The 12,688-nt window shown below is 49.2% G+C and overlaps 1 protein-coding gene across 2 annotated transcripts in view; it reads left to right on the forward strand.

Annotated features, from left to right (window-relative positions):
- The first annotated feature begins 1,816 nt into the window (after positions 1-1,816).
- Positions 1,817-12,688, forward strand: part of Clmp (CXADR like membrane protein) — a 107,837-nt gene continuing 96,965 nt past the window's right edge. Inside the window, exons 1-2 of one of the 2 annotated variants that reach the window (XM_057768460.1) lie at positions 1,817-1,832; positions 1,982-2,320. In XM_057768460.1, the coding sequence (XP_057624443.1) occupies positions 2,296-2,320 (25 nt within the window). In that variant the 5' untranslated portion in view covers positions 1,817-1,832; positions 1,982-2,295. Of the gene's footprint in view, positions 1,833-1,952; positions 2,321-12,688 lie in introns of those variants that run through there. The other variant, XM_057768459.1, reaches the window with a different exon arrangement.

Below are 12,688 nucleotides of genomic sequence, written 5' to 3' on the forward strand. Positions count from 1 at the left end.
CTAAAACAGAGTAAGAATGTCCACAGATGAAGCCTGGGTTGGATTGTCAGGACAGAATGTGAGGAAGGAAAGGACGTGGGTGGGTGCCAAGGAAGTGTTGGGGCTAATATCCCCAAACCCCAAGAACAACCCAGACTTTTAACAATATTTCTAGCTAGTGTAAGAGTTATGCAATCTCTCCTGGGTTCTACTTTCCTCATCTGTGAAATGGGATTGACTTTCAGTACAACTGCGAAGGGCTAAGCCAGTCCTAGGGGCTAAGGGAGCCAGAAAGGAGGGATCTGCTCCCAAGTTAACTGCCCAGCTGAATGCTGCTTTAGCTCTGGCCCCAGCTCCCAATCTAGGAGGCGGGACTAAAGGTGAGTGGCAGCACCTCAGCCAGTTCTCTGGGACATAAATGGGCTGGAGCTAGAGAGACCTGGTCTAGGGTTTTCCACAGCACAAGGAAAAGTGTCAGGGAAGAGCTCAGAGACCTGAGCAGCACCCACACCCACACACCTTTCTTCTCTGGTCTCTCCCACAGGAGATTAAGCAGCAAGGGTGACTCCAGGCTCTCCCCTGTGAGCCTGCCAGTCTCCTGTCCTCTGCCCACCTCCTAGATAGCGCTCCTAGGACAGGGAAAGAGGATCTCTTCAAGGCAGTAGTCACACTGGGAAGAGGAACAGAGCCACATTGCTCTGCCCCAATCCATCTTTGTTGTGTGCTGGAGCTGGTGTTTAAGTAGAGCCCGAGATGTTCTTTGTATGCAGCTTCCAGTCGAGGTGTGGGCCTGCCCATCACTGAGCTTCTGTGTCTGCAGTAAGGTGACACATTGCAAATTCCTTTCCAGGAGAAAAGTTTTCTCCCTTTCTGTTCTAGGCACTACGGTTTTTCTTCTCCCAACATGAGATGCCTGGGGGGAATTCCAGCTTATTGGGATTCATTGTTTTAAAAGCCTGACAGTCAGACTGCAGGACACAGGTCTGTCATTTCTTTATCCCTGCAAGGCTGGTTACACCTAGCTTAGGCTGGCTGGGAAACTCACTAAATAGCCCAGGGTAGATGTGAACTCTTGGCTATCCTCCTGCCTCAGCCTCCCAAGTGCTAGGTCTGCATCTTAATGCATCACCATTTCCTTGAACCTCAGATTTCCACTTCTCTGGGAGAGTGGCTGGCTCAGCCCTGTGCAGATTTAACAGCCGATGACTGCAAATAGCAAAGACAAGGAGCAAAGGCAAAGGCAGCAAAGGGTCCACACAGGAAGGCCAGAAAAAACTGTTTTAATGACCCACTACTGCACAAACCCACTATTTACATGGTGACCCCAGTAACTTCATAACTACCTAACCAGACCTAGAAGGGACCGGAGAGGAGAAACGGGAGGCTGGGGAAACCAGAAAGAAGAGGAAGGAGGAGATGAGAAGAAGCAAGAATGTTAAAAAAATCCGGTGTGCTGGTGCGCTCAGAAGCAGATAGATCTCTGTGAGATTTGTGAGTTCGAGGCCAGCCTGGTCTACATAGATAGCCGTCCAGGCCAACAAAAAGCTACATAGTGAGACCCTGTTTCCCCCTCTCCCTCCCGCAAAAAAAAAAGTGAGTGTGTGTGTGTGTGTGTGTGTGTGTGAGAGAGAGAGAGAGAGAGAGAGAGAGAGAGAGAGAGAGAACATAGAGCATTGTGAGGGAGAAAATATACAAAAGAGTAGAGCGATCCAGGAGAGAAAAGACAGAATTGAGAAGGCCGCATTCACCGGCTTTTGGCCGAAGTACTGCAGATTCTCTCCTGTACCGCATCAATTGGCACCGAGCGCCCCCCTCGATCACCCCGGGCCGCGGCCCTCCCTCCCGGGTGGGAGGTAAAACAGCCCCAGCAGCTAACCCCAAACGCAGAGAGGGAGGGCGGGAGCGAAAGGAAGGGAGGGCGAGGGGAGGGATGGAGGGAGGGGCTGCGGTAGGAGGCAGCCGTGTGGTTCCAGCTCAATTTTTTTTTTTTCTCTTTCTCCAGTCGGTTTTCTTTCCAAACAGGGAAAAGTGTTCCACGAAGCGGTAGCGCCTTACCGCCTCGCCTTCTCCTCCCTGACCCAGGGCCCGGCCCCCGTCCCGGCGCAAGCTGGTGGAGCCAGGGCTAGAAGCCCTCGGTGCCCCGGGAGCGCAGCGCGCAAGGGACCCGGGCGCGGGGCCAGCGCCCGCACATGGCTGCAGCCCCCCGCGCGCACCCCGAGGCGCCGCGCCCTGCTAGCAGAAGGTCCGTCGGCTGCGCTCGGTCGCCCTGCTGCCAAGCAGCGCTGAGCCGGGAAGTGTCCGTGTCTGGGGATCGGGATGTCCCTCTTCTTCCTCTGGCTAGGTGAGTGTCTTGGGGAGGGCGGGAGTTTGGATGGCCCTGGGCAAACGCCACCCTGCGTTTGGGTGGAGACCCGCCTTCAGCACTGTGGTCCCTGCAGTCCCGGAGTGCCGCAACCACTCGGTCCCTGCCTCCGCGCCACCGAGGGGCGCATCTGGCAGTGGAGGACCGCCCAGTCGGCCATCGAAATGTCTCACACATCTGGGCCCTCCAGCCAGCTACGGGGTGGGGGCGTTTCCTGGTGGAGTTTAGCGGAGAACCGTTTGGTGTGGAGGGTACTTTTCAGCGAGCGGTTTGGTTTCAGGAGTACCAGGGGAAAGTGGAGAGCCGGGGAGGAAAGGTTCATCCAGGGTTTTCTGTGCCAGGTTTTGAGGGTGGGGGGAGCTTTTTGTTTCAAACAGGCGCCTCTGAGCGCTCAGATTAGAAACAGATGTGTTGAAATGGAAGCGGGAGGGAGGGAAGGAGAAAAGGAAGGAGCAAAGGGTAGAGAGGGAAACAGGGCAGGGTGCAAGAGGCACCAAGAAGTCAGGTGACCCCCCAGAAAATGCAGGCTGAATGCGACCCCGGGAAGGAGAGAAAGGAAAAGCCAGAGAAGCAGAGAAAACGGAAGACAGGAATGTGAATAGCCTGGGCGAAGGGAGTCTGGAGTCCTTGAAAACGATGCAGAAAGGAGGCGACAGAAGGAAAGACCAGACTCTGCCCCCTTCTGAACCTGACTCGGGGCAGAAAGAGCCCTTCTGGGTGGTCCTTATTTAGGCGGTGTCCACCAGGAGGGTCTCCAGAGGTGGGGATGTCATAAAGCACAGGCTGGTATGGCTGGGCTGTACTCAGGCAGCTCTGTGGACCAGGGCACAGAAGGGATGTTGCAAAGAGCTGGAGGAGGTCTCCGAACCTGTGAGGGACCAGGCCAGGAAGGCAGCGGGACAAGCCAACAAAGTCCAAGCATGTGTCAGGAAGCATGGATCCTGTCCACCTGGAGTCCAAACCCAAAGTTAGCGGGAGTTCAGAAATCCGAAGAGTATGCCAGGTGTGGCGGACCCGAAGGTGAAGGAGAGCTAACCAGTGGGTCAGAACTGAGTAGCCAGGTGGCCCTGGGCAGCTTTGTTTCCTTAGCTTTCCCCCCAAGAAAATGAGATGGTTTTCAGGGTGTCCCCAGGCTTGAGAGCCAGTATCTCTGGGAGTTGGATGGAGACTGGAGCCCGAAAGAACCAGTAGAGGTGAGGGAGATCTAAAGAGCCACCTGGCATGGTGACCAGAGCTTGCAGACATTCTCTGAAAACTTGCACACAGGTTGGCATGCCTGTGTACCGCCCCCAGGCTGGTAACCACTACGGTATAGGCAGAGAGCTATAGCCCAAGGAGGGAAGGGGAGGGGCTCCTTTCTCAGCTCTTTGAGATATTGGCCAATTGTTGCAGCCCAGCTGGCATGGCTAGATGGCACCTTTGTCAGCCTCCTGGAGTCATACCTCCCGGAGTCACAGCTCCCGGAGTCACACCTCTAAGCTACCAGGACTTGGATGTGCAGTAGAATCAAACGCAGAGTTGCCTTAGTAGAGACAACTGTCATTCGAGTCCTTTTTATGCTTGAGCACTTTAATGTGGATGATTTTGTTAATAACTCTGTTCTTCACACCAGCCCCACTGCAGACCTGTTAGGCCAAAACTCATATTGCCGATGAAATCAAGGTGTACAGAGGTCAGGGAACGCCATCAAAGCCACGGGCTCATAATGAGCAGACGTGGGAGCTGAAGGTAGACTGTAAATTGTGTGCCATGCACCGTGGCCAGTGACTTGGTTCAAGTGGTTGGGGTCAGTTGGTAGACCTGGATGTGACCATCAATGGTGCTCATTTAATATAAGGGGGGGGGGTCAGTGAAGGGCCCGACTGAGACAGAGATCAGAGGCTATGACTATTCACGGTTCCTTCTTTATTTATTTTTAAGTTTTACTTTAGATTTGCTTCTTTTATGTGTATGAGTTTTTGCCTGCATGTGTATTATGTGCACCATGTATGTGCCTCTTGCCCCATGGAAGTCAGAAGAGGGCATCGGATCCCCTGGAGCTGGAGTTATGCAGTTGCAAGCTGCCACATGGGTGCTGGGAACTGAGCCCAGTCCTCTGCAAGTGCAGCAAGTGCTCTCAGCCACTGAGCCATCGCTCCGGTCCTGGTTCCTTCTTTATTGAGCTCTTACTAGGTGTGTGATCATTTCTTTCTTTCTCTCTCTTTTTTGCTTTGTTGTTGTTGTCTGTTTTTCAAGACAGGGTTTCTCTGTCTCTTTGGAGCCCGTCCTGGAACTCATTCTGTAGACCAGGCTGGCCTTGAAGGCACCCGCCACCACTGCCCAATGTGTAATCATTTCTTTAGTGGAGAAAACGGGATGCTGAGTTGACTCCCAGCTTGATTTCTTTCTGAGTCCATCTCACAAACTCACAAACTAACCGCCTGCGAGAAGAGAAAGGGTGGCTGACTTGAAGTTCTCACGAATCTTCATCTACACCTGATCTTTGCCTTATCTGGCCATTAACAGATTCAGACTCGTGATGTCCTGGATCTAAGTTGCTTAAACTCTTCAAATCAGAGACGGGCATCAAAAGGGAGGGATTTTAAGGGCACCTCTTCTCCAAATGGCATCCGGCCTTGGGTCAGTAGCACACCAGGAAAGCAGTTGTGTTGGTTGGATCCACTCCTCTTTGTAAACCGGCTTTGAGCCTGGGTATGTTGAGGACTCCACACAAAAGCCAAAATTAAAATTCAGACTTGCCTGGGGGTAAAAAATCCTCTCTTATTCTACTGGTCCTTACAAGGGGGAGTTTTTCATGATGTTTCTCTCATGGGAAGTTGCATTAAAGCCTCGTTTTGTAGAAACTGCACACACTGGCAGGAGAGCTGTGAAGTATGGGAAGTATGGCTGGGAAGTATGGGAGAGTTTAACAGTCTGAGCAAGGTAGATCAGTTGGCTTCATGCTTGTTTTGAACCTGCTAGTGAGTGAGGCCACGTACCCCAACTCTTCAATGTGAATCTAGCCCCTCTCATAGCATCCTGAACCATCTCTCGCTATTCAGGTCTGATTTATTGCCCCCCGCCTCCCCCCCAGGCTTTCTTGTAATAGTGGCCATGGTTGTGTCCCGCAAGATTCATACCTTCCATTCTACACTCTGCTGTCTTGTTGGGTAACCAATAGGAAGCAAAAAAACCTGGACTGAAAAGTGGTGAGCTCTCTGGGTTCTGGTTCCATCTCTCTTATGTGTAAAAAGGGGGTGGGGTGGAGGATCTTTAATTCAAAAGTTTTTCAATGATTCTATGACCTACAGGTTCTCACTTTTTTCTTTCTTTCCTTCTTTTTTTTTTTCATTTTAAAACTTAACTTTTGGGCTGATATGGATGGCTCAGCGATTGAAAGCATTGGCTGCTCTTCCAGAGAAACCAGGTTCAATTCCCAGAACCCACATGGCAACTCATAACTGCCTGTAACTCCATTTTCAAGGGTCCTGACACCTTCACACAGCCATACATGCAGGCAAAACATGAATGGACATGAAATAAAAATAAATAAATAATTTTTTAAAAAAATTTAACTTTCAGGTTAGCATGTAAAAGAGCCATTGAGGTTGCTCTCTTGCTCTCTCTCTCTCTCTGTGTGTGTGTGTCTGTGTCTGTGTTACCAGGAATCAAACCTAGAGTATTCAAGGTGATCTCTCTTCCTATTGAACCCCATCCCCAGCCCAGTACCCACTGCTTAAATACTGAGTACAAACACTTCATTCAAAGAGGCCAGGGAAGGAGCTTGGCTCCCCAGCAATGAACTTGAGGCAGGCTGGCATACACAGTTCATGGGTGTGTAGTGCAATGACATATCTGAGTGGGATCACACGCCTTTCCCTCCTCTTCCCACGTTATTGATGATGGTGACAATAGCATTGTGATCCCAGTGGACTCGTGTCTCGTCCTATGCTCAGCTGTGCAACACATGGATCAAAGCGCCTAATGATGGTGAACGATTGGACAGATATCTTGAAACACAGACACAGAGATTCTCATAGCTGGAAGGGGGAAAAAATCTAGGCTAGTACCAGAATCCATGACTCTAAAAAATTTGAACTCAGACCTCTCAGAGAATCTAATGAAAATCACTTTTTTTTTTTTTTTTTTTTTTTTTTTTTTTGGTTTTTCGAGACAGGGTTTCTCTGTGACTTTGGAGCCTGTCCTGGAACTAGCTCTTGTAGACCAGGCTGGTCTTGAACTAACAGAGATCCGCCTGCCTCTGCCTCCCAAGTGCTGGGATTAAAGGCATGCACCACCACCGCCCGGCTGAAAATCACTTCTTAAAGCAGCATTTCTCAAACTGTGGGTCGTGAGCCCTTTGGGGGTCACATATCAGATATCCCCCATATGAGATGTTTACATTATGAGTTGTAACAGTAGCAAAATTACAGTTATGAGTAGCAACAAAAATAATGTTATGTTTGGGGGCCAGCACGGCGTAAGGAACTGTGTTAAAGGGTGGTGGTTTTAGGGAGGTTGAGACCCACTCACTGTCTTAGAGGAAGACGTGTACATACATCAGATTTTCCAATGATCTCCAGGGGTTCGTTGACTTCCAGGTAGCCTTCCTTGGAACCCAAATTCATCCTTTATCTAAATCTACCTTTTCTGTGATGAAGAGCATACCGAAGTTCAGAGAGAGTTGACTAAGGTTACCCAACTAGCTTAGTAAAGGAGTCAACACCAGCACCCAGATTCCATGATGAGTCCTGTCCGGCATTCGGGAGGTAGAAGATGTCTTTCCTCCCCTTTCCACTTGTGCTTAAAGTTAAGCTTTAGGATCCCAGTTGGCCTTCCAGTGTTCCAGCCAGATGAGCTAAATGCTGAGTGATTGGCATGGTTTTCCATGTTGAGAAACTGCTTGAGAAACTAGGGCAGATGTTGAAACATTTCAATTTAGCCATCATAACTGGAAATCTTGGAAATTTTCTGAAGTGTCATGTTTGATGTATCCAGAAAAGAAAGAATATTTCATACTGCAAGTTCCAAACATGTGGTGTGCACACAAGGAACAGGAAGGGATGGCAGTGGCTCCTATTCCTTCATAACTTTGCAGTGTTGTTCCAGGCTTCTTACACCACGTCACACCCCCCAAGTCTCCAGTTTCTTCCTAACATTCCTCTAAAACAACAATGCTAGACGAAGTTCCTTTCTGGACTTTCTTACAGGGCTATCTCCTGCTATTCTCTGCCGGTTTTTAATTCTGGGAAGGATGTGGTTTTACCACCACACTTGCTTGGTTTTTTTGTTTTGTTTTCGGGTACTGCCCAAGTGTAGCAATTGGTGGCCATGATTACGCACCCCTAGCAGTCAATTAAGTACTGGGGACAAAGCAGTCTGTGACTTTCATCCCACAATTGCTCTGAAGTTCTGAGAGCTAGGGAATGTCTCTCAAGGTCAGAGTGATGGCCAGATGCTTGTGCCTGGGGACTTTATAACCCAAATACTTACCAGAAGAACTTCATTCTAAGCAATGTTACCTACAAGACAACTGAAAGGAGAAGCGCCAAGGAAAGACCAGTTTTGAGGGTTTATCGAACAAAACTGTTTATCAGCATTAAACCCTCTGCTTTAAAAAAAAAAAGCAAAACTATTTGTGTGAGGCGGGGGGGGGGGGGGAGCTGGTGGCCAGCAACCCACAGGAGTTGGGTTATAAGGGTTCCAGGGATTGAACTCAGGTCATCAAGTTTGGCTCTGAGGCAAACTATCTTGCTGACTCCCTCCCTGCTCCAGCTTTTTTTCTCTTTATCTATAGTTTACACATGACAAAGTGTAAAATTCTGCCATTAAGGTATAGAGCTCAGTGGGTTCCTTGCATAGATTAGAATCTGTGTTTGTGTTTGCAAATGTAATCCTGTATTTTAAGCCTATTTGTGCCGCATTAAGAGAGTATTCTGTAAGTCATAATACTAGTTAGAAATTCCAAATGTTTTTGATGGTTATTTCTTTGAGACAAGGTCTAACTCTGTAGCCTGATCTGGCCTCAAACGTACAGCAACCTTGCTGGAGCTTCTCGAGTGCTGGGTTACAGGTGTGAGCCACCACTCGGTTCCATTTCCAACATCTGGACAGGGCTTGGGAGCTGGTGACACGTTGGAAAGAAGAGGGAAGTGGCAGCTGGTGGGTGGGTTCAGGGAAAGAGCTGTCGTGAAATTACTCTGTGGAAATGAACTCAATAGAAGAGCGAATCGCCCAGCCACGAAAACCGTAACTGGGCCTTGAGGTGGGAAATGGATAGAAAATAGAAAGGAGCCGGTGCGCTGTGTCAGAGGCAAGATGACTCAAAGGTTAAAAAGACTTCCCTTTAAGAATCAGAGAGGAGGCGCTCTACTGGAGAAATAGCTAAAAGAGAGAGAGAAAGCTGTCAGTGGTGAGGGGAGGCCCAGAGGAGAACTTTGGAGAAGTACCCCCATCAGCCGCTGGCAGGAAAGTTTCATACCACATGGTTTAGTCTGGGGTACTGTGTAGGACAAGGAGCATAGAGATGCTAGGTACAGCCAGGACCATAAATTAAAGGGTTTTTTTGTTTGTTTGGTTGGTTGGTTGGTTTTTTGAGACAGGGTTTCTCTGTAGCTTTGGTGCCTGTCCCGGAACTAGCTCTTGTAGACCAGGCTGGCCTCGAACTCCCAGAGATCCACCTGCCTCTGCCTCCCGAGTGCTGGGATTAAAGGCGTGTGCCACCACCGCCCGGCAAATTAAGGGTTTTTAAACCCTCCAGCAGCGCATGGTTTCTCTGCCCCAAAGAGAGAGCTGCAGGGGGATGTGGCCTGATTTCTTCAGGCTGTGGGATCTGTCCACTCGAAGTGACCAGTATCTTAAAGGGACAGGCACAAGGGCTCACACAAAGTCTGCTGGCAGGCCTTATGTCATCTTCACATTGGTCTTTGATAGTAAATGTCTTATTACTGTATTTTACAATAAATCAAGCAAGACTCTGAGAAATAAAAATGAACTTGCAAGAATACTCTCAATAACAAATGAGCAGAGACAATAGCCCAGGACTGGGGATTCCCAAGGCTGTGAGACACACACAGTTATTCTACAAGGCTCAATGCAACCAAACAAGAGGCTCAAGATGTTGGGCCATGTACCGTCCACCCCCTTTTCCTGCCCGACTCAAATGGTTTGTTTGGATTACCAGCTATTGTTTATGAGTGAGTTGCTATACACACCCTCTGTGTATCCCCATCGTCGGTTCTTCCTAACTGGTTGCAGACCCATCGCTGTCTTCAGGATCCCTGGTGAGGTGGTGTGCCCCACTTTTGGGTCCGGCACAGGAGCCTCCCATATTAACACAAGATCCTGGGGCTATAGGTGTGAAGGTTTGGGGACTGTATGACCTGCTTGTGTATTGCACTTTCTAGTTAAATCCTGCTTTTAGCAGTTCTGACTTCCTTGATCTTAAAGAAAGAATGCAGACCCTTAACTCCCTTCCAAAAAGAAAGGGGGATAAAAAGGTTTGGTTTTCTGAACTCCAACTGTCTGGATTCTGAAAACATAAAAGTTTATTTCCTTTGGCACCCTGCAGACCAAAATGGGGAAGAACGATGAAATGAACCTTTATTTTGTGAGTGGCAGACGGTTGGTTCAGTCTGTGTCGCCCTAACCAGCGTCTGGCTGCGATAAGGGCTGAAAACTGCTTTGTCTCAGGAGAAACCAGGGAAAAAGCTTTCCTTTGGCCCCCTCCTGGGAAGAGAGACCGGAGCTGTTCTTCTCAGAATAGTTCCTCCGTTAGTGGAGGCTTTTCTGAAGAGATGGCAAAGCAGGTTTGGAGAGGTCGGGTCATGAAAGCCAACTGAAGAAAAAGGAGGATGAGGATGGGATGGGGGAGAAGGAGGAAGGGAAGAGGGGAGGAAGAGAGGGCGGAGGGGAGGAGGGAGCTTAGAACCAGCGGAGGGAAAAGCTGTCAGCAGAGGCCTCCCTGAGCTCTGTCTTCAAGGATGACCACAGTAACCCTTCAGTTTCCTTTCAGCATCTTTGATAGTCAAGTTCATCACGGGTTCTTCTTTATTCATGGCCTCTCCCTCATAAACAATTACAGGTGCACCATCCCTGAGCTGGGGTGATTCCTATCATATGGAAGGCCAGTTTCTCGCACCTAAGCACTGAGCAGTGGGGAAAGACATTCAGAAACACGTAGGAGAGAGCGCGCATGGGGGATGTGAGGGGGCCCCTAGGTGTTCTCAGAAGTCATCACTGTGTATGTGGGGGAGACCCTACGATCTCCAGTCTCTCGCTACACTTCCACATTATCAAGGTTGGTGCTAAAAAAGCAGCTGGCAGGCTGGTAGTGTGACCCATCAACATCAGAAAGCTGTATTAATCAATGTGTGTCCTTGGCATCCTGCCAGGTGCCTCCTGGAAGGATTGAATCTCCCAGCATCCTCTGTGTCCTTGCCTACCAAAACAAACGGTGTCACTCTTCCGTCACAACCTGCCACCCCCATTGCCGCATCCCTCACGGGATGCTAAAAAGAGAAAGAGAGGAAGGAAGAGGAAGAAAGGGACCAGTACACTGGGATGTGTTCATTGAGATTTTTGGTGGACTCCTCAGCTGGATTCATAGGTGGTTTTCCTCTATATGGGAAACAAGCAGGATTATGCCAAGAAGGAATTTTCTGTTCTCAAAGAAATCCATTGTACAGAATAGAACTTCAGCCCCTGACACGTTCTGATTTCTCTTCTGGGTGATAGAAGGGAGTAGGAAAAAGCAAATCCCTAAGAGGGAAATTGTTTTGTGACTTCATTGTTTAAATTTAGGTTCGGGTTTGAGGGGGATTGTGCAGTCGGGAGCCGTGTGCCTTCTAACCCAAGTTCTGTCACTTCTCATTACTTCCAATGACAATTCCAGTTATCTGCAATCACTCTTCAAGGGATGAGCAGAGGGAAGGCACAGAGAGCTTTCATGGAGACCAGCCATGGAGCAACTGCTGTGAGAGCCGGGTCCTCGGGGTCCCAGATCCTGACTTTGATGCTGGCCTAGGGCACTTTATAATTGTGTGACTTTGAAAAAATGACTTCACCTCCCTAACCTCAGTTTTCTCAGCAGCCATTGCATGTAGTGACAATGTCATTGCATTTTCTCTCTCTCTCTCTGTGTGTGTGTGTGTGTGTAAACTAAATGTAGTAATGCATTTCGAGTTTTAACTCCCTGCCTGCTACATGATCAGCAGTCAGTGAACGTCTGTTGTCATTATCATGACTGTCTTTGCTCAGGGAGTGTTAGCCCATGGGGTATTTGGTGGGTGGCCTGCTTGAAGTCAGTTGACACCAGGCCATTAGAGCCAGCCTGCAGTGGCCACTGCTGCTCCCTATCCCACTGGCAAGTCCCTTAGTGTCCTTTGGGGGATATCGTCCTGCTCTAGGACCTCACAAGGCTCATAGACCCATCTGGGCCCCATCTGTCTGCTGTTTCTCTGGGAGAATAATTGTATGTGTTACGTAGCTGTGTTCAAGATACCCTCCCTCGATGGCTCAGCTTCCCACCTGCAGGTCCCTGAAGCCATAGAATGGCCTGTAGATCTTCTTTTCTCAGAACCTCTCCTGCATGCTCCATAGTGCCTGTCTGTGTGGGACGGCCCAACGACTAGTTTCACCATCAAATGACATCAAACTCCTGTCCCTAGCCATCGCGTGAGGGGTGCATGCAGGTAATCTATTGTAGAACAGCCTCTGAGGTGGTTATTCCTCTTTTCAGTTAGAAAGTGAGACGGCAAGTCACACTTGCAGGTGACACCACATTACTTGCGGACACATGGTGGTAGCGTGCTTTCTGCCGCGGTGTCGATACACGGAAGAGCAAGGAAAAAGAGGCAGGGCTGGAAAGGTGGCTTTGGGGGAGGGGAGTGAGGAGCTTCGGGTGGATTCCCAGCACCCATGCAAAAGCCTGTGTGTCAGTTTACTTCTTTGACCCAGTGCTGGGAGGCAGAGGGGGGTAGAGCCTCGGGGATCACCAGTCAGCTCCCAAAAGTGAGCAAAAGGGTCACTGGCAGGCCACGTCTCAAAAAGAAAGTGATAGAGAAAGACAGCCGAGGTGGATGCTTGGCCTTTACACACATGTGAATGTGTGCCTCCTGTCACACACAAAGACAGAAAGGAAGGAAGGAGAAAGAAAGGAAGGGAAAGAGAGAGAGGGAGAAGGAGGCAGGGAGGGAAGGAAGGAGAAAGAAAGGGAAAGAAAGAGAGGGAAAGAGAGAGAGAGAGAGAGAGAGAGAGAGAGAGAGAGAGAAAGAAAGAAAGAAAGAAAGAAAGAAAGAAAGAAAGAAAGAAAGAAAGAAAGAAAGAAAGAAAGAAAGAAAGAAAGAAAGACGCTGCAGCTTGGGTAAC

Source organism: Chionomys nivalis, chromosome 4, assembly GCF_950005125.1.
Source record: "Chionomys nivalis chromosome 4, mChiNiv1.1, whole genome shotgun sequence".
NCBI lineage: Eukaryota > Metazoa > Chordata > Mammalia > Rodentia > Cricetidae > Chionomys > Chionomys nivalis.